The following is a 25,072-nucleotide window of genomic DNA, read 5'->3' on the forward strand; positions in this document are numbered from 1 at the left end:
TAAGATCCTGTTTCCGCAGATTAAATGTAGCTAATTTTATTATTTGAATTACAACACACGAATTAATCAACATCCTCACTTCTGTCTTTGGTATAAACTGAGTTATATTAACATTTTAAACCTAGATCATATAAATGTGGCAAGGTTGAGTGCAACACTGCACAGAACCACGTAGAATATTTCTATTAGACATACTGGCACTGTAGTTTTGCATTGACGATTGTAAGAAAAGAATATAAAGAACAAAATGCAATTAATTAAAAAAAAACACATTCAGTAAAACGCTGAGCGAACTTTAAACGATAAATGTTTTTAGGGTTAAAGCGTAAACATGGTGGGAGGCAAGTGATACAAATTAGCTTATCGTAACACCATATTATGTGAAATGCATCCCTGTGAAAGTTAAGCGTGATACAACGGGTGCGATACAGCAGTTCTCCCCCTGAACTGTAATAAGAGATGATCAACCAGCAGGGGGCGTCCAAGACCTGTATTTGTGATTGAAAGCGCTGCACATTTAGTCCCTTTTGTAAAGGAAGCCTTCCTTCACTTCACGGACCGGTCTGTTCTTAGTCGCCTGATTTTGTTTCTTTCTTTTCTTTCTATTCTTATTTCCTCTCTCCCTCAGTCATCATCTCTTGTCTTGGCTGATCTCAGACCAGCTGCAGCAGACGGATCTCTGTCTGTAACTCCAGCTGTGTGGCTCCAGTCCCGCAGGCTGGGTCGGCCATGTTGTTGTGTGGGGGTTGATGGAAGTTTAGTAGTAGGAAGTGGAGGCTACAAAGCGCTGGGATACTTCAGGGTCTCACTTTTTTTTTCTTTGCTTTTTTTTTTTAAATCACTGTCATGCCGATGCAGGACTCATCCTCGCTGACCCGTCCGCTCTGACAACAATGACCGTCTCCTCCATCGCCCCCGCCATCCTCTCCAAGACTGCAACACTTAAGCTGCTTTGATTTAACTTCACAAAAAAAAAGAAAACGAAAAAAATCTGACCACAGTTGACTCTGCTGGATGCGTAAAGTGGGGATGAAGGCGACTCGGTTCCGTTTGAAATAACTCGGATATTTTTCTTTTGCTTTTTGCTGATCTGACTCGAGGGGAACAGAGGGGGGAAAGAGAAAACACCCACCGAGGACTCGGATTTGAGAAGGTAAATGAAAAGGGAAAAAAAGAAAAGTGGTCTTTGTCAGAGCAGCGGGATCAGATAAAGATGGGCCGAAGCGCAGCTGCTCGCCTGTCTGGGCTGTCAACAAAGGAAATTAGATGTCCAATAATAACACAGACATGCTTGTAGATTTTCTATGTAGTGTGTGAATGTTCCTTTATCCTGCAAACCAGCCGCTTTGTGTCATTTTATAGGACATCAGCGAGCAGTCGGCATGCTTTCAGTCCCAGAGGAATACGGTATAAGTATACTGGATTGCAGATGAATAATCAAAGTAACACAAGCTGAGTGTTCTGCAGTTTGATAAAATAGCAGGGGTCTAATTATCATTTCACGGTTTAATTATCATAAACACGAGTCTTAAATTGTCATCGTGGGATTATAGTGGTAAATTAGAGATTAATTGCCAAAAACCCGTGTGAGAAAAAATGGATTAAATCCTTATTTTCTCCCATTTTCTATGTGTTCACTTGTCAGCGTGTTAATTAGATTAAATAACTGAGAAAAGTTGATTCCACAGTGCTGGATTCGGATAAAGATGGGTTGAAAGAGAAAGAAGAAGAAGAAGAGGAGGAAGAGGTTCGGGTTCTTTTTGTGATGCAGAGTCACTCATTTAACAGCTGAGTCACACTTTGAGGGGTTGCTTATTCTTCTCTCACTCCAACCTTTCAGTCTCCACTTTTAGGACACGGGCTTTACTTGCACACATGTTCTTTGAAGTCTGTAAACTGTTAAGACTTCAAGTGACTCGGTGTGGTGTCATATCCTGAACAGCTCTGCACTTTTGCACAACTATGTAAGTGAATCATAGCAGCTCTGAATCCTTATAAGGTCTGGCGAGGTTGGAGAGAAGGCAGTTGTGTTGTTATTCGGGCTTTGGAGTGTGATCTTTCACCCCTGGAAGGTTCCTGTGAAGACATTAAAAAGTTACAGCTTTTAATGTTACCACCGAAGCTGCTAGAAGTACTTATTGAATTGATTCATTTGTTGAAGTTTGCAGCTGTTGTTTTGATGTTTTTAATGCACAATTCCTACAGTTTGATGGTCTGAGTCATCAGTGGTGATGCAACAGCATCAGCGTTCTGGGAACACCTATGATGGGTTGGATGTCAGAGGGTTAAAAAGACAGTTGACAGTTTCCAGGCTGATCTGTTTGTAGAGAATATACTCAGTGGATCATTTAGTTTGTGTGTTTTTAGACTGATGTTGGGCTTAACAGCAAAATATTGTTTTCTTTATAGCTCAGGATACCTGAAGTGATGCCATTTCTTCTTTTGACTGACATGAAACTTCCCCTTCTTTAAGGTCTTCACTGAACGAAGATACTAATAGTAGAAGATGTGAAATTTTGGAATTTCATCACATGATTGGTTAATAAGGTCATCTTCTAGCATATTAAATCAGTTCACCACTCTAAGAATGTTTCTTTTCATTATTTTTTTCTTTTTCAAACTCAGGACTTCACTCGCTTCTTTCTCCAGCATGTGAGGGAGTGAAATCAGAGCAGTGCTCTCCATGCGTGAAAAAAGAAGGCGCATGAACAAATATCTAAGAGTTGCCCTCTTATCAGCAGTCTGTAAGGGAGAGTTAGTTCTGATATTGCGAACAAAGCGCTCCAGTGTTTCCTAAACTCTGCTAATGCCACAGTCCACATGTCAAATACAGCTTTTGTTTCTATCTCAGTGAAGAAGACTCTAATCTAGGCTGTATTGGGGGTTTTGGAGTCACCTTTTGTTTTTCGATGTTGACACTTAAAACAATCGGTCCTGTTATGTGCTGGCAAAAGGATGATTCCCAAAAATAGCACGCCATTCAGGATTTCTCATGAGAGCTTTTATTCTGAAAAATGTGTGATGTCTATTCTCTGGCAGCACAGTAACTGACATGAGCACAACCACAAGCTCTTCATTGAAGTTTTGAGACAGGTTAAATAAAGTCAGTTATGATAATAATGTAAATAACCAAAACTGATCTTTTTCCTTTTTTCTGTTGGACTGAAGTCGAACACTGATGAGCGAGGAGGCTCTTCAAGCTAAACTTGTTCTCAGATCGATGTCAAAGTGTTGTAAGCCTCAGGATCAGCTTACTGTGAGCACGCTTGCAACAGAACTCAACACCCAGTGCAGAGTAAATCTCATTATGAACCATTTATTGATGTTTCTCTTGATGCTGCGGGGCTTCAGATCTCCACCGTCACATGACGTTTCTCCAGACCCAGATTTAACTCTTTGGCATCAGAGGAATGTCGCAGGCTGCATCTGTTGAAGATCGGAAGCCCATTAAAGCTCCACAGACCCGCCCAGTCTGCATCCGCAGCGACAGCAGCTAACAGCTGCCCGGCAAGATGCTGGGCAGTATTTCAGTAAGACCTCTGATGACTGATGGATGAGGAAAACACCACCATACTACCCTTCAGCTAAGCTGCCAAGCTCTCACCCAGCCAACTATCAAGATCTAGTTAATCTAAATCTCAGAAGATTTGAGCCTGTTCAAACTACTGAGAGTCTTACTGTATCTTAGAATATCTTAGAATCAGGCTTCAATTCATGTATAATGCATGGCATGCAAAAGGAAGATGTAATAATTTATACTTCACTAGCACAGCTTTATCTTGGGTAACTTATCAGGCTAGCAACACTTTCATGTATCATATCTGCATATGCAAATACTTCAAAAAGTTGAAAATTAAAAGTTAAAAACATCTAATGAAAGAGGTAAATCCAGATTTATTTCTATTTATTGCCACGGTAGCAGGCAGACACTCCTTTTGTAGCCATATATTAAATATGCATGCAGTGGTTTGAGGATTCCTCTTTTGAGTTTCAGCATTTTGACTCCCACCATATTGTTTGTTTGCTTTTTGGAGTCAGAAGTGACCATATTTAGATGGGAATCTTGAGTGTTAGGTTATCAGCAAACATTATCTATTCATACTCAGAGGTACTGGCTGCTAAACTACTAGTATCACTCAAAAACTACAACACACACTTCTTGGACGGACTCTTTGTTAAATAAACACACGCAGTCATGTTACGGTAAGATAATGGCTTTAAACATAATCCAAAAGATGAAACACCAACACAGTTGTGAGGTCTGTACTACAAAGCAAGATTAGTGTGATAGCGAGCTATGTCGGGGTTAAAGTCGGAGTTTTCTGTGTCACTAAAGTGGCTAAATCACCATGGTAACCTAACCTAACCTGGTTGGTTATGTGTTTGGTTTAAAATGTTTTAAAATTCACTAGAAGCGCCGTGTTTTCACTGAATTTTATTTACAGCATGTTTTATGTTCAATATGTTTTATATGTGCAAGTTGTTAAGCTGTACCTTATTATCATACCGGTTGCTTCAGGAATGTGCATATAACAGTGAATTGAATTAGCATGGGTAAAAACTAGCAACAACTGCAGCTCTCACATTAAATAAAATTAAAAAAAAACATGAAACAATTTGTCCAATTATAAGTTCTGAATTGGATTTTTGATGGGGATGTCTCATAAAAGTTTGTGTAATGCTGCAGGTTATTCTTTGCAAGCAATCAGTTCTTTTCAAAGTGACTCTTTGGTCTATTTAACAATACAAAAACCAAAAGAAACAAGTTAAAATTCATATAAAAGCATAAAAAAACAGCAAATCCAGGCATTACTATAGCAGTAATAGGTAAAAATCTGATTTTGTTCTGGTTTCTGATCATGGGACTCCTCCACATTCAGCTTACTCATCTAAACATTGTCTCTGCAGCCTTCTTAAACACTCTGAACTGTGATCCCTGTAAAACTCTTCAGTATAATCCAAGAGAGTGACGGAAAAATGCTCTCCTCTCTGTCTTATCAGCGTTTTGTGAAGCCTCTGTGGAATTATCACTTTGTGGTCAGAGTCAGGGAAGGAAGCCAAAAGAAGGTCGCTGATAAGAAGTGTTCAGGTTTGAATTATCAGTCTTACAAGAGATCATGGAAAAAACAGGAGATGGGTTTTAACTGAAACTCAGATCACGTTAGCTTACGTAAATACACAAATGAAACAAAGCAGGCAAAAGAGTTCTTCGAGAAAAGAGTGAAAGCTTGAAAACGCTAAATACAAAAGGTTAAGGGTCTGAGTTGCTGTCTGAATCTCAGATGTTTATGGAGGGATGCAGTCCCTCGGGGGAACATCTGGAGCTGCCTCAGATGTCCAAAAATAGTCGTTTTTTTGGTTTATTATGTATTTCCTGTAATACTTGACAGTCTAAGGGAGCGCCAAGAAGCTCTCACATGCAGGCAGGCAGGTTTCGGCAAGTATCAGCTTTTTTGATGTGTCCTTGAGCAACTCACTGAATCCCCTGTCAGCTGTCTGTGCCACAGTAGCTCACTTGGCAATCTGACCTCGCTGGAAGAGGAATATTAAACAGAGATAGTGTCTAGTCTTTGGGTCTTTTGAGACTCTGTGGAAACAGAAGGAAGCTCAGCAGTGATGGAAAACATATTTATGTTTCTGTGTTGCAGGTATTTTTCACCTCTCTGTCGTTCACGCTACAGAAAAGGCTTCTGCTGGTGATATACAAGTGATATATAGATAATTTCTCAGTTTGTTGGGCTGGAAAATGACAATCTTTAATCTGAGCAGAGCATTTTAGATTAGATTAGATTAGATTAGATTAGATAGAACTCTATTAATCCCTCGGGTGGGTTCCTCTGGGAAATTCGATTTCCAAAAAAGCACAGCACCGACAGAAGTTACAGAGTTACAGAATATTATATATATATATATATATATAATACACACACACACACACACACACACACACACACACATATATATATATATATATATATATATATATATATATATATATATATACAGAGACAATATAAATAAAATATACGAAGGGGATAAATAGAATAAATAGGAATAAAAAATAGAAATACAAGTGAATGAATTGCACATTTCAAGTATTGAGTCTATTGCACCGTTGACTATTTACAAAAGTATTGCACAAAAGGTATTGCACAGTGAGGTGAAGAGGCACTACAGCTTAGTTGTTCCCCCCTCCTTTGTCCTCCTGTTTCCCCTCCCTCTCCCCTCCAGGGAGGAGTTAAACAGTCTGATGGCGTGTGGGACAAAGGAGTTTTTAAGTCTGTTAGTTCTTGTCTTTGGGAGAAGCAACCTGTCACTGAACAGACTCTTCTGATTGTTTATGGCCGTGTGCAGAGGATGTCTGGCATTGTCCATAATGTCCATCAGTTTCTTTAATGTCCTTTTCTCTGCCACTGTCACCAGAGTGTCCAGCTTCATGCCAACCACAGAGCTAGCTTTTTGTACCAAATGAAAAAGCTTTTATTCCATATCAACACCAATAGCGACACTGATACTTTTTACTAATAAAGCCAGGTTAACGTGGCTGTCTCTGAAGCACTTTGGGTCAGCTTCTGTTGTTTAAATGTGTACATGCTGTAAATAAAATAGATGTGAAAGTCAACGCAAAAAGGTTCTGACGTGTTTTCGAGGTGCATTTTTTTTATTTCTCACTTATTTAGCACAATTCAGTCAGCTAGATATTGAACTCAGAGGATAAAAACAAAGTATCAGTCCTATCGTACTAGTATCAATCCAGTACCAGCATTGGTATCGATACTGTCGATATTTGGGTCTATCCGCCCGCATCTAGTGATATGTCAAGCTTTCTTACTTACTGATCTTCTGTCTGTCTGTCAGAACATAGCAGTTCTTAGACAATAGCACCAAACCTTTCCAATCAGATAGTAAAAGAGGCCTTGGTTTATATGTGCATGTGCTGACATGTAAGCTTCCCCATTTTTAAACCCTTCACCTTCCTCTCTCATTGTTCCTTTATGGCTCCGACTGGTGCTACTGGGAGTCTTCTCGTGTTTGCATGCTGTTGTAGGTCATGTTAGCATCCTGGGGGCAGTGGGATGTTGTCCGCAATTAGAGTAAGTTACTATAATTAGCAGCAAGGCAGATTTTCCTTCTGGCTTCATGATTCTGCTACAGATCTTGTGTTGCGCTGAGTGCAAAAGAGAGTGAGGCATTTTGATGTTAGAGTGTGATTTTTCTTGTGATTGTGGAGGTTTGGGGGGGGGTTCATGACAGCTATGCATGCTCACTGGCCTTAACATTGTTGCTGTTGCATCTTTTATTTTTGTGCCATATTTTCTCCTAAAGCTCTCGATTTTCAGTGTAGACAAAGCCTGTGGTGTCAGTATGTGATGACTGGCAGACTGACAGAGAGCTAACTGAGCTGATTTAGAGGCTTCAGGCAAAGCCAGTCCTCTTTGTATCGTCACAGCAAAGAGCCCTTAAGAGCCTCCTCTTCAGCTGATAGCCCTCATAATTCTGCTCATGTAAGAAGCCCATGAACACAACAAATATTTAATAGGCCAAAGTGACTGTAGAGTCAGAAGTCTTCTGTGTTTCAGCTACTGCCACCGGTGGTCACTCCTCTTTTTTTGTTTTCTGTTATTATCCTCTTAAGTTAAATCCACCATCCTCATAATCCTAGTAATTTAAGCTGGTAAAGCTGGCTATGAGCCCGTTTGGCCCCCTCCTCATTCAGCACAAGCATTCAGCAAAACTCTCCCTGTACCCTACATTTCATAACATTTCTTTCTTCACACAACCAGTAACAGGAATCGTATCTGAGTTTTTATCATTGGGGTTTTGGAAGGATATTGTGACACTGAGATAGGAATCTATCTGTTTAGTATGCTCCACTGCAGTTATAGCCCAGCCTTCAGTTAAACACCATATATCATAGTTATTGCTTCTGTATTAATACAAATAGGATGAGGAAGTGAGTGTGTGCTGACAGATAAACTCCTTTCAGTATCCGATGGGAATTTCAGTGAATTTAACTTGCTAGCTTAAAGTACAGAACCTTAAATGTACTGTCAACAGGCTGATAGCTTTGTTGTTAAACTTTTAACAGCATAAATCAAATTTAGGATTATTGTTAACACTTTTCATTTTTGATCAGCTTATTGATCATTGTATCGAAAAGCAAACAGCATGCTAACTTTAACAATTACCTAATGAACTCAGTATCTTTCTTTTTATGAAGACTAAAGCACTGTGAAGCCATGCTTATCAACCACTGTGATTTAATCTAATTGCTAACCAAATAGTCCATGTTGGTATTTTGCAAGAAATATTTTCTATGTTTGGTATCTTAGTTTATTGTTAAAGCATGCTAATGTTTCCTAACCCTTAACAAAAAACAAGAAAGTGCATACTTACCAAACTTGGCTGCCACAATGCCGGATTTGAGTCAGTATTTGTGCTATATTAATAAAAAAGAAAATGAAATGAATATGCTATATTTAAAAAAACTAATTTTTGACTTTGTTTATTGTGAGTTTTGTCTCATTTTTGACAAATTAATTTCACTCAAAATCCAGGTTCAGGAAGGTGTAGGTTTTTTTTCCCAATATTGTGTAAAATCCTACAAAAAGAACAATTATATGATATTATCATATGAGAATATCATATATCATACGTGTGTGCAACAATGTAGTTTAAAATATCCAGTTTATCATCAAAGCCCAAATACAAAAGCTGTGACCACTTTCACGCATGAACTGTGGCGTAAACAGCATCTGTGAGACATCTGACAGCTGTTGAATTTGTCTTTCAGTTGCTGGGCAGATGCTTTGATCTCTCTGACTACATCTGATCAGATATCTGATCAGATGTAGTCAGAGAGATCAAAGCATCTGCCCAGCAACTGAAAGACAAATTCAACAGCTGTCAGACCAGCACTGAAACCCTTCATTGCTAAAAATAAGTCTTGTAGCATTGATTAAAAAGACTAAACTTTGAACACACTGATTTTTTTAAAATCACTTTTAGGAGCATTTTTTGTAGCTTTATCAGAGGGATGGTGAAAATGTTAAACAAAGATCACATGTGAACTGAAGGCATCGCGTTTATGGCCGATTCTTGGTTCCTCTTTCCTTCTACAAGATTGATTTTTCCAAAGCAGAAAAGAAATCATCTTAACAAATAAGTTATTAATCCATTATCTCACTACATTACTACACTGACCAAAAAAACTGTGTGATGTGTAATTATTTAACAGCATTCTGGTATAGTATAAAAATAAAAGAGACATACTTTATTTTTAAATCTCTTAACTTCAGTATTTATGATGATTTTGGGAGACTGACGTCACTTTTATGAAATGACTGAGGCCTTATTTTTGGAAGGAAAAACATTTCTAAAGTGCAAATATTCCCGGGATGCCGGCCAGTGTTTTACAGTGTGATAGCTTCACTGCTGACCAGGCGGGCCAGGCACCCATCTGTCTAAATGTGAAATACAAGGCCACCCGAGTCGACCACTGAGCAAAGCCCTCTGCTTTCCGTGACACTGGTTTTGTCTCGAGGTTAAAGGAAAGTTTGGTTCAGAAAAGTGTTTTTTTTTTTCCATGCCAACATTCTCAGCATGTCAGCTGCAGATCTAAAATCTGAGATCAGATTTACCGACATATTCATTTGAAGCTGTTTTTAAGAAATCCGTCTTTCTGACACAACTCCACTAACTGACCACCCATAAAAAATGTTTTGTGGAAGACGACCAGTACCCAGCATGACTTGCAACCTGCAATTTGCACAGTTTTATTTAAGCAAAGTGTTCTGAATCTTTGGAAGGTTTCTGCGGTTTGTCCCCGTTTTGTTGATTTCTTTGGCAGTTTAGCTGAAGAACTCGATGAACTCTTGATTATGAACCTCCCTCTACGATGAGGACAAATCCCTCCCACCTCCCAACATCAAGGCCACTGTTACAAAATCAAAGAGAGATGTATTACTGCACCAGTAGATCCTCTTTCACTGATGATTGTACGATCACTGCCCTGTAATTCAGTGCGCTGCTGTAACCAACTGTGCCGCCGTATTGCTCAGTAGCGCTGTGTTTAGTCTACTTCCACGCTGAACATATCAGCTCTTTATAAAAATCTTTTACCTCTTTTGTTTTACTGTCTTGGAGTGTCAGTAAACCAGCTCCTACTCTGCGTTCAGCCGTTGTTCTTGGCAAATGAAACCGTTCTGATCTCCCAGCGCTCAGACTTCTTTACGAGCGTATCTGATTGTCTCCACATTTTCCAGGCCTTCACTCCACAAAAGAATGCCTCAGTGTGACTCCATCCAAATTATGTTAGGAAGAGGAATGACAACCACGCCGATAGAGACACATCAATGCTTTAAATCTTCCAGCGTGGTCAGGCTGAGGCATTGATAGATTGTGAAATGGTAGACGACTTGGCAGAGACGTGTAAAAAGCAGAGGACTAAGATGCCCGGACAAAGACACAAAATCCAGGAATCTCAGGCTCGGACACAAAAATGACTCACAGTTTTGTCCGACACCGATTATTGACACAATAATCGGTGATGAGCGACACGCTCATTTATAATCAAATTTGTAGTAATTTCCTTTTGCTGTCATTTTGTATCACTTTGTAATATGATTGTGTGGCTTTGAGTGTTTCTTAGTGGTTTTGTTGCATTTTGTTTCTGGTCAGTTTATGCTGTTTTCTGTGTCGCTGTAAGTATTTGTTGGTTGCTTTTTCTCTTTGCAATCATTTTATTCTTTTAATTATTACGTCTGTTTTGTGATTATCCGACGATGTCTCTTTATGGTTTCTTTAATTTTCTTTATAGTGGCTATTGGGCCTCCAACAAGGCTGCCTTTATCTGTACGTAGCTTTTATGAACATAATCTGTGACATAGCCAAGTAGCAGAAGATTTCCACTTTCCCTATCTGGCCTCAAGGTCACATCTCAGCTTTTTGCGCATGATGTGGTTCTGTTGGCTTCATCAGGTGGTGACCTCCAACTTGCTCTGGAGTAGTTCATAGCCAAGTGTGAGCCCGCGGGAATGGAAATCAGCACCTCCAAGTCTAAGGCCATGTTTCTTGGCCAGAAAAGATTTAAGTGCCCACTGCAAGTCAGGGACAAGTTGTTGCCACAAATATCTTGGTTCAGAAGTGAGGGGTTTGATTAACCCAAAGCTATGATATGTCAGTCTACATTCTTAACCTCAATTAATCAAAAAGTGAGATTGCAGATACACGGGGCAGAAATGAGTTTCCACCAAGGGTTGATTGGGGACTCAGAGTAGAGACTTTACTCCACATCGAAACGAAAAATATCAGGTGGTTCGGGCCAGAAACGGCCCTAACCAATCTGGCGCCCTAGGCAAGATTTTAGGTGGCGCCCCCCTACATCAGCAGTGTAGTGTAATGTTGTAACAAATAATATTTCTATTAAATAAGCTTTACTTTGCATTTTAATTAACGTGGGATTATTTTTTGTATTTAGAAATAATAGTACCAACTTTTCTTTTTTTTTTTCAACATTTGTGGCACTGGCGTGGCGCCCCCTGATGGACGGCGCCCTTAGCATTTGCCTATACGGCCTATCACAGCTGCTATCCAGGCTGGACGCCTTCGTTTGCTAACATCGATACACGAGCTGCCTCATGTTGCTTCCAGGTTGGGAAAGAATGAAAAGATAAACCATTTTCAAGCTTATTCTCTTGCCGGTCGTGTGATCGAACATTGCAGCGGACCACACAGCAAATACGAACCATGCCTATGCTTTCGCTCCTTTTTCACTTAGACCCCCAAAATGGCGGATCGGGCCAAAATCCTTTCCACGCCCACCCCCGTGACATCACGCTCCAAAGCCCTATGCCACGGGCCGGCCCTGGTTCGGGCACCCAATTAGGATGCCTGAGGGCTTATGTGGTCATTTTGTGTCTTATGATACTTCTGCTACTCTTTGCTGTAATTTGATTGATTTTTAATAAAAGGCATGAACTGTCACTTCATAGAAATGGACTGTGACACTTTGGCCCTCTGGATCTTTGGCATGTTGAACCCATTTGGTAACCATCCATGGATGGAGGGCCCCATACAGACTTGTCTGAATTGCAGCAAGGCATAAATGTAGATACTCCAAAGAAATATGCATTTCCCTATATAATGTGGAGTAGATTTAAATAGCATAAAATCTGTTATTTGTTTACAGAGTCTCTTGATGGAACAGGAGCGTCAAGTAATAGATGGTAATAGTGAAAATGACAGAACTGCACAGTTTTATCTACATGGCCTTGTTTGAGTGATTCAAATCGGATTTTACATTTATCCATATGTCCCAGTTACCACATGGCTTATAGTCTTAGAGGTTTTAACAACAATAAAATGATTCACATAATCATATCAGGTCAATACATTTTTATTTCATAATGCTTGTTCCAGTTCCTGCAGACCTTATGTTGTAGTCAGTAATCCTATATGCCCCTCAGCCCCTCCATCTATACCGTCTCATCCTCTTCCTCTGTTTACACTGAAATAATATCTTCTTGTTGTGTGTTCTTTCTCAAGGGTGAGAAGATGGGGTGCATAAAGAGCAAAGAGGACAAAGGCCAGACGATGAAGTATCAGCCAGAGAACTCCCAGGCATCTGACACCAATACCGCCACCACGCCTCACGTCGGTCACTACGGACCAGAACCCACCCAGCTGCAGCAGAGTCAAATTCCCTCATCTTCCTCTGGCTCGGGGGCAGTAAATTTCAACCACACCCTCACGCCGTTTGGTGGCTCTTCATCTGCCATTACTCCCTTTGGAGGAACGTCATCTTCTTTCTCCGGTCCTGTGTCCAACTCATTCTCTGGTTCCGTCCCCAGTGAGTAGAGTTTTACTGCGTGATGTCAATACTGCACTGATAATGGTGTTCATGCAAAATGAAACCACTGTTTACTTATTTCTTTATTATTTAAAGCTCAACATGTACATCCTATGGAGAGCTTTGCAGACAGATGTCTACATGTTGCTTCTGTCTAACACCAACTGCAGACATTCATTTGATGTCATGCGCACATCAAAATGTGTCCACTGTATTAGACCCGGTTGCTAGGGAAATATTTATTGGTATAGAAGCACATTTTGGTGATCGCATTTCTCTGCAAATGCTCGCTAACTACTAGCCGAGTGTTAGAAAAACTCAAAAAAGTGCACCACAAACCAAAAATGAAGAAAATTAACCTTAAAAATAAAAGTTGTGCCTCAACACTAAAGCTAGCGTATTTCAAAAGGTGCAAGCTTTACTTTGAAGCAAAATGATCCACGTTTGCAGTTTGTGTTGCACTTATTCACTTGATCCTACATTGTCACTATGATTGCTATGTGTCCAAAATGGTGGACAAGTTAATGTCATGTGGTTAGCAGTCACGTGTCTGCAAACCTCAATAGGACTGGAAGTCTTTTTATGGCCTGTCACCATCTAGTGATCTTCAGATAGAGTGCAGTTTTAAGTAATTCCTGCATTGACTCAATTTTTCCAATTCAGAACCAGTTTCCATGTTTTATACTGTCTGTAGTGGCTCTTGCCTATGTTGATGTTGGTCCTTCTGCTTATTCCCTGCAGAAGAGAAGATAGAAATCCTGATGTTTTCAGTTCAGTCCACCTTCAATCAATCAGCTTTTGACATGTATATAGATATATGTATATGTATATTCTCGTAAATGGAGAACAAATCTTTCACTGTTGGCTTTTTGGTAGATGCGTCTCATAATCCTTGACTGTGTAACTGAAGAGTTAAGCAAACAGACACCAACATGGGCTCATAAATCTGCCTTAAATCAGGCTTTAGTTTTATTTCATCAACATTACGTCCTCTTTGTTTTGTACTAATGCAGTCCACTTTTAACTGTCACATCACTGGCCCAAGTTTGATGTCCTGAATATTGATTTGAATGTTACAGTGACATAAACTGAAAGAGCTTTATGAAACAGAAAATTCCCATCACATATGCTGAGACGGTCAGGAGCAGAAATGCAAAGTAAACATAATTTGTATTACAGTAAAACATAAATGGGATAAAACATGCAAACATTATTAATATTAGGCTTAGCCTGGTCAGCATGCTGATCTGGCTTTACGGTGTGACAGCTAATGCCGGTCGTTGTTATAACAACTATCGGCTCTGATCACACAGCTTACAGCGATCCTGAGAGCCCTCCTGTTTAGGTGGGATTTAGGTTGTAATCCTCCTCCATGATGGATTATCTGCTCTCAGAGGGGGATAAAGGTGGCACTGCCATGGTATTTGCTTTCTGCAGGTGATAATAGAATTACTGTTGACAGCATTGTTGTCAGTGGTAGGTATATGAATATCATGTCTGGGCATATGGCTACACAGTAGGCAAAATATTGCATGGAAAGATAGAGCACCTGTGTTCTCAAAAGTGATATACTAATAAACTTTATTATTACATGGAAAGCAACACTATCAAAACCAGTTTTATACGGTGGCAGTTGTTTACCATGTGTGTAAATTTCACTCTGTCTTGACAGCATCTATTCTCAGTCATATTTCCATGCTGTTAAGACACAAACATTGCCGCATCGCTGTGATGTTATTCTTTTCAGTTCTTTGTCTCTTTTTATGTTGTTAGGTGGCGTTACATTCTTTGTGGCCTTGTACGACTACGAAGCCAGAACGTCAGATGACCTCACCTTTAAAAAAGGAGATCGTTTCCAGATCATCAACAATACGTAAGAATCGCTCCAGTTTCTCTCTCAGTTTATGAAGCGCCTGTATGAAAATGCTTCCTCGTGAGTACTGCTGCGATTACCAGATGCCTTTCTTTGTCGCAGCAATGCACAGCTGCACCTGTTCGCCGTGTGTCGGCCTCAATGAATGACTTAGATTGCCACTTGTCTCCTAATGCCAGCTTTCTACTGGGAACTGTGCACGTCTGCTCTGGCAGAAATGTTGCCCCGGGTTATATTATTGTAATGTAAAATAGATTAGTCTCATTCAGTCCCATTTAGATGTTAGCATTTAGTGTTAAACACATTTTAAAGACTGATTTTGAATCAAATAATGAGGTTTACAAGTGCAAACAAGATTGAAAAGAATTTCGAAGTATTTCCACAGGGCTTACCCAAAAATTATAAGCAATCATTTACAGTTTTTTTCCGTTCCAGGTATCAGTGACACTATTATTTGATGATCAGTCTTTGGTTGAGTGTTAACTGAACAAGTCATTTATCTCATCTCCTGTGTCTCTGTCACACTGCAGAGAAGGAGACTGGTGGGAGGCTCGCTCCATCAACACAGGAAAGAAAGGCTACATCCCAAGTAATTATGTGGCTCCTGCTGACTCCATCCAGGCTGAAGAGTAAGACCTTGTTGCTGCTTCTTATAACCTCATTACTCCAGCTATGACAGCTGCACCAAGAAGCTATGACCTCATATTGCACAAAGCACGCTATCCAACATTAACAGCCTTTAAAAAGCTTTATGATGTGATTGTGACATTCAAAAGAAGGGAATGCATTAAATGCGTTCCTGCTTTTTTGTTTTTTGTGTTTTTAACCATTCAAGTCCTTAGTCACGTCTGAGCATTTTATTCAAGTGCTCTTTCTTTGCAGGTGGTACTTTGGTAAAATGGGACGCAAAGATGCTGAGAGGTTGCTGCTGAATCCAGGGAATCATCGAGGAACTTTCTTGGTGCGAGAAAGTGAAACTACTAAAGGTGATTATATTCAGCAAAGTGGGAGGAGTCGTTTCCGGGCGTGCATGGATTACAATCTAGCATGGTCACTGCAGATGTATCATTTCAGGTTCATTGTTATTTCTATTGTCATTGATCTCTGTCGTGCTGGGGTTTTGCTTCTTGCTGCTTTTTTCCCCCACCTTCAGCTTTCCACATGTAAGTGGGGAAAAGCAGGGAAGACCCAAGACAGATACTTATCGCCAAATATAAACTACTGCAAATGGAAATAGAAATGTTCTTTTGACTAAAGTGGTCCAGGCTGAAAATCCTGTTGCTGCATGGATCATGCTAGTCCATAGCAACTGAAGCACTTTCATGACTTCGTGGCAAATATAAACAACGACATAAGTAATAATTTTGCAATGCTAAAAAAAAGTGTTTATATGAAATACATTCACCACGTTAAATCACTCCACTTTCAGATTCTGGGTGGAAGGTGAGTAGGTCAACTATAATGACATGATACAATGAGACTGTTATAGTTGTTAGTGTTAGTATTAGTGAGTCTTTAAAAAAAGATGGACGTATCTCTATCAATGTTACCTGTTGATTTTAGCATTTTAAAGCTTCAACATTAGCATTTAGATTGCTACCATGGCCTCTACTGACTCCAAAAGCCCCTTAGTAGTACCTCAGCCAGATGCCTTTAGTATCCTTGTATAAACCTGGTTGGATATTTGACCACTCTTTATTTAAATTGGTTGATTTGCTGGCACGGACCCATCTTTTAAATATAGTCCATAAATTATTGTTTGGAGTGAAGTTGGGGTTTTGAGATAGTCTAAGAACACAGCTGTCAGTGTTCTTAGATCTGAAAGCCTTACCTTTAACCCTCCAAAGATACCTCTAGTTATTGTTGTCAAATAGCTAATTCTTTGTCTCGTCTGACTGTAAGATTTTTCTTCCAAAGGCATTTGGTTTGTCCCTGTGCACAGGTGTACATTTCAGTCATGCACGAAGGTGCTGATTTTGGTCAGGGGCAATGTAAAACTGGCTTCACTGTGGACAGTGATGCAGGTGTTATAGCAGTTTTCAGTTCATGGCATGCTCAGGAATTGCAACGGAGGTCACTTACTGATGACTTTGACTATAGTACATTTGAATTCATGCTGTCACATTAATGGATGCACAAGTTTAACACTGCTTGTGTCACAGCTAAATCTTTAAAAAAAATTCTTCTCACCAACTCTAATTTGCAATAAGATTAAAGTATGCTTCATATTTGCTGTTCCTCGTCTAGATGAGTGAGCTTTCTCTTAGCCTGTGTGTGAGAAGGGTGTGGGGGCAGCAATCATTTTCTGCAGCACCCTGTAGCGCGTACGGATGCATAGATCCTGGTACTGTTAAAATAGTAAAGAGAACAAAACCTACAACAGTTACACAATTGGATCTGCATAAAGCCATGAGGAAGACTAATAACAGCATGCAGCTGCTTTAAAAGAATGAAGCAGCCAGCAATGGTAAGAACTCTCTGTAAAAAATAATTGCCCTGTGTTTGACTTCAGTGTTCAGGCTGTTGTGGTATTGATGTATTTAGCATCAGAAACTGATGGAAGAAACATAAGTCTCCAAAGCAGTGGAGGATACTTTTTTGTGCTAAGAATAACAACTTTGTAAGAAAAACATAAATTCACAGCTGTAAAAAAGGAAAATAAAAGTCTGAGGGAACCAGAGCTTTATCCTAGTTTGGAAGCCATGTTTTTTAACCACAACAAAGCCAAATCACTCACAGTTGTGCTTAAAAAAATGAAAACCACTTCCTGTATGTCCTCCAGGTGCTTATTCTCTTTCCATACGGGACTGGGACGAATCCAAAGGAGATAATGTGAAACACTACAAGATCCGCAAGCTTGATAATGGGGGGTACTACATCACTACCAGAGCACAATTTGACACATTACAGAAGCTTGTGAAACATTATACAGGTATGTACACAGGCAGCACTCCCTGCTCACTCGCTTTTTCTGTGTCATCTCATTCATTATTCATCACAGTCGTTCTTCATACCTCGAGGAATTATCCTGAAAATTACTCTTACTCACAGCTGCTGCTCTGTGCCACGCAGTTTGCCGTGTTTCCTTTAGGGTTACCACAGGAGATGAATGGCCTTTAATTTTAATAACAATTGATGGTGCTGTTATAATTTTGAAACTCACACCTCCTCCTTAGCCCGAAGAGAGCTGAGGTTAAGTCTCTGTGATCCCACTCCATTTCAGCTTGGCTCTCGAGAGCGCTCTGGTGTGTTAAAAAGCCACTTCATCTCATTTATATTTCATCGCAGCTGGGATGAGTGCATCTAAAGTCATCCACATCAAATGGAACGAATGATGGATGAAACTTTACGACACTGAATCCTGCTGGTTAAAAGACTTGTGTGTATTGGTGTGTGGCACTGCTGGGTGTAATGTGTCATTTTGATTTCTCTCGGTGTCTCTGTCACAGAGCATGCTGACGGGCTCTGCCACAAGCTGACCACAGTTTGCCCCACAGTCAAGCCTCAGACCCAGGGCCTTGCTAAAGATGCCTGGGAGATTCCCCGGGAGTCACTGCAGCTGGAGCTCAAACTGGGCCAGGGCTGCTTTGGAGAGGTTTGGATGGGTAAGGCCAAAGCAGCCACATGTTGTTTAGTAATTATCTATATTTATGTACATTGGGAAATACAGAATAAGCCCCAGTTTATATAGAAAATGTCATTGTCCATCTATGTTTATTGTCTCTGTCAGAGCTGGGGACTTATCCACTTCCTTCAGTTGCTTCCTCTTTTTGTTATATCATCTTTATCTCTAGAGATCGTATCTCTCAGGAGGAGAGAGCGAGCTGGATTTGTTTGCCGTGAGCCCATATCCGCTCATCCCAGGGATATTTTGCGAGAATCGCATGCATGACAGCACATGTCTGAGCAATTACAAGACCTAATTAATGATATTGTCTCGCTCCCAGCCCATTAACAACACTGATTACCCCTGTTGCCTGTGGGCTTTTCTCTCTCCCGCATCTCCATCTCTGCAGGCACGTGGAATGGTACAACTAAGGTAGCCATAAAGACGCTGAAGCCGGGGACCATGTCACCTGAGGCCTTCCTCCAAGAGGCTCAGATTATGAAGAAGCTCAGGCATGACAAACTGGTGCCTCTGTATGCAGTGGTGTCTGAGGAACCCATCTATATTGTCACAGAGTACATGTCCAAAGGTACCGCCAATCCCTGGAGAATAACAGTACTCAGCTGTTTTCCTGTTACACGACACTCCTGAGGTCTATTTTTAGAGAGAAGGAAAAACAACATCAGGTGTGAGCCTCTAGATTTTTCAGGTGGATCACATGCCCTTGCTTTTTCTCCTCTTTAATTTACACATGGTGATTTCCTTGAAGGAAAAATGTAAATTTTATAGGCTTTTTAATTAATATGCTTTAAAAATTGAAAGTCCCTCAGGGTCCCTGGTGGGTCCCTGATGCGGGAAAGTGGAATGGGTAATTGAAAGCTGCAGCAGGTTTTCATAGAAAAAATTTTTCTGAGGTTACTCGGTGACAGATGCATGCCTACGTGTCTGCAGTCTTTGATGTGCAGTGATTTCACAAAGACACTGACACTGACCTTTCCATACTTTAACTCCAAACAAGAAACATGGATCAGCTAACACTGTGAATCGCAAAATTAATTACTGTCCAACTTAATGCATTATTCACTTTAAGCTATTATTCCACACTCTGTAGCAGTATGTCGTTATGCAGCTCCCTCACATCCATTATGACTTCTCACACTTGCTTTTAATAGGAAGCCTGCTGGACTTCCTCAAAGAAGGAGATGGCAGACATTTGAATCTTGTCATGCTGGTGGACATGGCTGCAAAGGTGAGACCAGCACCTGTATCTTTTTTTTCTCCACTAGTGCAGAATTCACCTCAGTGCACTGCCAAGTATAGAGCTCTATTTTAAGCTTCTGACATTTAAAAAAAAAAAGAAGAAAGAAGAAGAAGAAGAATCACAGCCTCAGGTAAACAAGTCCTCCTCTCCCAGATTTGGCACACTTTGCTTTTATTCTTACTCTTTGAAAATCAATCAGACATGAAGAGGTGATGGAAAGTACGAGAAGCTGAAAATTATTAGCTGAAGTGGCGAACGTGAGATGCTGTCTAACCATTTTGGGTTTCTTTTTTTGTGTGTTTATTTTAAAGATCGCTGATGGCATGGCTTTCATCGAGAGGATGAACTACATTCACAGGGACCTGCGTGCCGCCAACATCCTCGTGGGCGAGAACCTGGTGTGTAAGATTGCCGACTTCGGTTTGGCCAGGCTGATAGAGGACAACGAGTACACGGCGAGGCAAGGTGGGTACACGCACACTTAAACACAGGCTGTGTGAGTCACAGGTGAATGAGGTGTCAGGGCAGAAACAGAGAGAGCCTTACAGCTATGACGACTCCCGGTTGTCTCACCTCATGATGAATTAGGCTAACATAAGAAAAACCAGATGCTTCTTTTGATCTCTTATTAGCTTTGCCCTTCACATGTTGGAAGAATTTATCTCTGCTATTTCTGCTTCGCAAGCAGTGCCTTACCCTCATGAGAAAGTGGAGCAAGCTTTAGATGCTTCCAGTGAAGGCTGAAGACTGCAGTTTCCTTCTGAAGCTTGTTTTAGAAGCATCTGTGAAACTTAGGGAACAGTACTGCTCTACAAATTTAATTACAGTCTGAAGACCAGTGGCGTAGAAACAAGAGACAGTTGCCAGTGATGCTATAAAGAAAGAAAGGAGTTAAATACTAAATATGCTCACATTTTTAGTTTGAGATTTAGTAATTTATCACTAAAGTAGAGCTGAAGCTAATCGATATATCATGAGATGGATGAAAAAATAATCTTATAAACACACAGTCCTCAAAAATATGCTAAAAATGTTGCATTAGCAGCATATTAGCTGAGGGAAGTGGGGCACAGTTGATGGCCTGCTTAGGAGCAGAAAAACTAAATACCTGGGACAGAAGACTAAAAAGATACCTGTGAGCATCTGCTTGGTCAAAGATCTGAAAACTTGGTGGCTGTAAAAAATTCACTTAATCTCATAGACTGTATATAAAAGATGTAACTCCCGTGCCTGGAGAAACTGCGCTGGGTTCTCTATGACCTCAGTAAACACTTTTCAGATGGGTTTATTCTGTTAACAGCTACTTTTAAGACACTTGAATACAACATTACATTCATTTGTTAAATTATAGTCCTGTTTACAGTGAAATAAACAATAGAGCATACTGTTCTTAATAACACATAAGAGGGCAGTGTTTGTTTTTGTTTCTCTGTCACATCCATGTGTTTTAAAACACTGTGATGGTGACAGGGAAACATCACATTGAGACTTTGCTACACTAGATGATGCTACCATGTCTGTGTCCATCTTTTATTTACAGTCTATATATGAGTTCGTGACTGTGGCAGAGATCAATGAACTTTTGTTTGTGGTGCACATGACACTATTTCCATAAGGACTGTTTCTCAGGTAGAGAGTAGTTCAAATGAAACTGCTTTTTGAAATATATATTAATAAATACTTTTAATACTTTAGATATCTTTTTTTAATTATTCAAATGCAGCGTTCTTTATTGTATTGTTTATATCCGTTGTTACCCCTTAAACCTGTTTTCTCTGAGGTCTATTTAAAAAATCTGTATGACTGAGTAGGAAAATATAATGTGCTCCAAATTATATAACTATGGTTAACTGACCTTCCTGTGACTTCCTGGAAATGAAGACAGAAATTAGCCCATATGCCCTCTAGTGGCAGCACTTCACCTAACCCTCTCTCCTGTCTCCTCCATCACACGCAGGAGCCAAATTCCCTATTAAATGGACGGCCCCAGAAGCTGCGCTGTACGGCCGTTTCACCATCAAGTCAGACGTCTGGTCCTTTGGCATCCTGCTCACTGAGCTTGTCACCAAAGGCAGAGTGCCCTATCCAGGTAAGTGACAGGGTCAACACTAGCACACAGATATACACATACCTGGTGTGAAGAAAAGGTGTAGTGCACCAACAGTGCGCAGTGATTAATGACCAGAGCGATCAGCCTGCAGTCTGTCAGCAGACGTTGAGCTGGTGTGCTTGTTAATATCAGAGGATGAAGTGAAGCTGTCTGACATTGTCTGCACTGGTTGTTTATGGCTCTGTAGGGGGAGTATTGACATGTACACGCATGCACACACAGATAGCCTTACACACACACATACACAGACTCTGTGGCACATTTGAGATTAGATGAGACCATCTGGTGGGGGACGATCAGGAGATTGAACACAACTCTTGTTTATAACCATCTGCCAGACCGATTCTGCCCCAGGGAGCAGTGCCCGTAGCCTTCTGTGCTACCTTCACACAGATCAGGTTTATATGTGATGTAGCCTTGAAACTAATATTAGAGGTGTGTGGCTGAAGAGAATCTGATAATTGATTATAGAAGTAAGTTGACATTTTGAGAAATAGACACATATTTATGGTAAACCTGGGGAAACAGCTCACTGGGCTCTGTGAACAAACACCACTGGATTTTATACATTTGCATTTATATGTTTGAAATTGCAGGTATGGTAGCAGCTCAAGGTAGCCATATTCTTACCTCACAGGAACAATTCTCAAATTTAACAATATATTCTGTTGAGGTTTTTGCAAACACACATTTACTAACCATTTGATGTTCATTTGTCTGCCATTGTGGATGTGTTACACCCTTGGTGAGCATGTAGGATCAAGTAAATAAGGCCCAAGTCATCCACTGCCCGACTGTTGTATCACGTTTAAAAGGGCGGACAACTCTCAAGCAATCTGTACATGACATGGATTAATAAACAGTTTAGACCATAAAACAATCAGTAACATGTTTGTTGTCATTGAGAAAGACTCAGACCCGGCTCGGTGTTAGAAAAAATATGTAAAATTAGGATCCTTCCAAGGTGGCTTCACGTTTTCAACCTGGTCAGGCCACATCCATCTTTTATATACAGTTGTTGTTTTATTACTTTTGGACAAAATCTATAAGCTAAGCTTAACTAACAGGTTGGTGTCTTTAGTAATAAATCAAACAAAAAGATTGTATTTCATTTCAAATGAATTATATGAAGCCTTTTAATTTGAGCAAATGTGCAGCTTCAGTAATATTGGGATTGAAAAATTAGGGATGGAAATTTGTGACTGATTTTTCTCAGTTTAAAGGTGCTAAATGATTACATGATTGGCAGGTCTGTCACAATATTCTTTATCTATTCTGTTTTAAATACACTTTTATGATAGGCAAATCAATTCACAAGTCTATAGGACAAACTCCCATGGAGCCTAAGCAATCCCAAATCTTGTCTTGAAATCAAAATGTAAAAGAGTGAGTGATATGTTTCCTTAAAATGTTTATTTAAAAACATAAACCACATGGACTGTTGGCTATAAATTACTAATGCTACCCAGTCATGTGCAAAGTGTTAAGGCCTCCTGCCACTGGGATCCAATGCGTCAATACAAGAGCAGTAAATTTAGGTCAGCGTAAAGAGTAATATCACAAAGTGGTAACAGAAGGTGCTTAGTTTTAATTATTAACATAAATAAATCAATTAATATTAAAATGCAAGTGAAGAATTTCAAGCTGAATTTCTTATATTATTGGGGTCCACCTGCAGTACAGATATATGATTTGCCTATTACTACTTTATTTATTTATTTATTTTACATGCAGCATGGATATCATCAGCACCATTATATTGTGACACTCAAATAGTTTTTTTTTAATCACAACTTGCTGCTGTAGATTGATATTCAGCAGGGAGGGGATTTGCTAGGCTTTCAATCCTTTCTGTTGATGGTGGCTGTGATTTTAATGATGCACTCTGGATTTTCTGTGGAACATGCAGCCTCCTGAGCCCTCTTATCTCTTCTTTTTCCATTTGGAAAAAAAAGGCTTGAACAAAAGCTCTTACAGCCCTCTCTGTCTCCACTCCATCTCCACCTCAGGTATGGTGAACCGGGAGGTGTTGGAGCAGGTGGAGAGAGGCTACCGCATGCCCTGCCCGCAGGGTTGTCCCGAGTCCCTTCATGAGATGATGAAGCTGTGCTGGAAGAAGGAGCCCGACGAGAGGCCAACCTTCGAGTACCTGCAGTCCTTTCTGGAGGACTATTTCACCGCCACAGAGCCACAGTATCAACCTGGAGAAAACCTATAGCCAGACTGGACTCTTCTGTGTATCCCTACGCCCAGAGGAAGCTTGTTTAATGACAAGTCCAGAAAAAGTTGACCGGAAACTGCCAGTCACACAAACCACTACTTGCTCTACATTTTCTCTCTCCCTTTTTTTTCTGTTTCCAGTGTCCACACAAGATTTTGTTGCATTTCATAATTTTGTGTTAACCTACGGTACTACTCAAGTCTTAGATGTGTGAATTTCTGAATATGACTGTGGTTTCCGATTTCAGAGAAATGTTTCAGATACACTCCACGTGGGATTCTTACTCCTGTGAAATAAGCTGTGACGAAGCCTCGCGGACGAAAAACCCACTGAGAAAAGCCGGCCGTCGCACTCATTTGCCTCCAAATTTGTGCTGTAACAATAAATTATGCAACATAATGATTAATTGTTGATAAGAAATAATATATTTTCCTAACGGGGAGACATTCTCAGGGTGAGGTTGATGGTCCAAATTCCACACGGCTTATCTTTATTCACGTCATCAGTTGCAGTAGACATGATTAAGATTGTGATAAACTCTGTCTTTTTTAAAAAAGAACAAATATGTTCCTAGAATTTATAATCTCACGGACATTGATTTAAAGCTTCATTTGAAGACTTCCCCTCGCTGTCCATCATCCTCCAGAAGAGACTTTGTGATTACAATGCCATAATTCTTTGTGTCCCTCACTGCCCCGGTTACTATAATCCCACTGTAATCGCTGCAGAGACATGCTTACATGAAAGACGTTTGTATAGTGTGTCACTGGGTCTATTTAACGGTTTAAACAGGGATGGGATGAAACTCAGACTCTCGTGTTTTATGGTGACTCTGCAAAAACTGTTGTTTGTATGGCAGTGATGTGTATGATAGCTCTTCTCTTTGCTCCTGTATGGACTCGACAGGACAATATTATATTGTTATTAATTCCAGTTGATGACCGAGCTTGTAATGAAGGGCTTTATAAACTCCTCATTTTGTATGATTATTGATAAAATTGACAAGACTGCAAAGTTTACCGGGGAGGCAGGTTGTGGGTGGAGACTCACCTGCGGAATTTGTACAATAAAACGCGATTTTACACAGTGTATTTTTATATTTTTATTATTCACTTAGAGACCAGACGCTTTGATTTGTCTCTTTAAGCCT

General features: G+C 40.1%; 1 protein-coding gene across 1 annotated transcript; it reads left to right on the forward strand.

Moving 5' to 3' along the window:
• Nucleotides 1–736: 736 nt before the first annotated feature.
• LOC146625528 (tyrosine-protein kinase yes-like) lies at nucleotides 737–25,003 on the forward strand. Its single transcript, XM_085362262.1, has 12 exons — nucleotides 737–1,153; nucleotides 12,547–12,850; nucleotides 14,624–14,723; nucleotides 15,254–15,352; nucleotides 15,606–15,709; nucleotides 17,506–17,655; nucleotides 18,173–18,328; nucleotides 18,740–18,919; nucleotides 19,503–19,579; nucleotides 19,903–20,056; nucleotides 21,549–21,680; nucleotides 23,711–25,003. Exons 2-12 carry the CDS (start codon nucleotides 12,556–12,558, stop codon nucleotides 23,917–23,919), a joined length of 1,656 nt encoding a protein of 551 aa, XP_085218388.1. The 5' UTR covers nucleotides 737–1,153; nucleotides 12,547–12,555; the 3' UTR covers nucleotides 23,920–25,003.
• The last annotated feature ends 69 nt before the right edge of the window (nucleotides 25,004–25,072 follow it).

The sequence above is a fragment of the Diplotaxodon limnothrissa genome, linkage group LG9, assembly GCF_057381915.1.
Source record: "Diplotaxodon limnothrissa isolate DT_005_m linkage group LG9, D_limnothrissa_male_GT1.1, whole genome shotgun sequence".
Lineage (NCBI taxonomy): Eukaryota > Metazoa > Chordata > Actinopteri > Cichliformes > Cichlidae > Diplotaxodon > Diplotaxodon limnothrissa.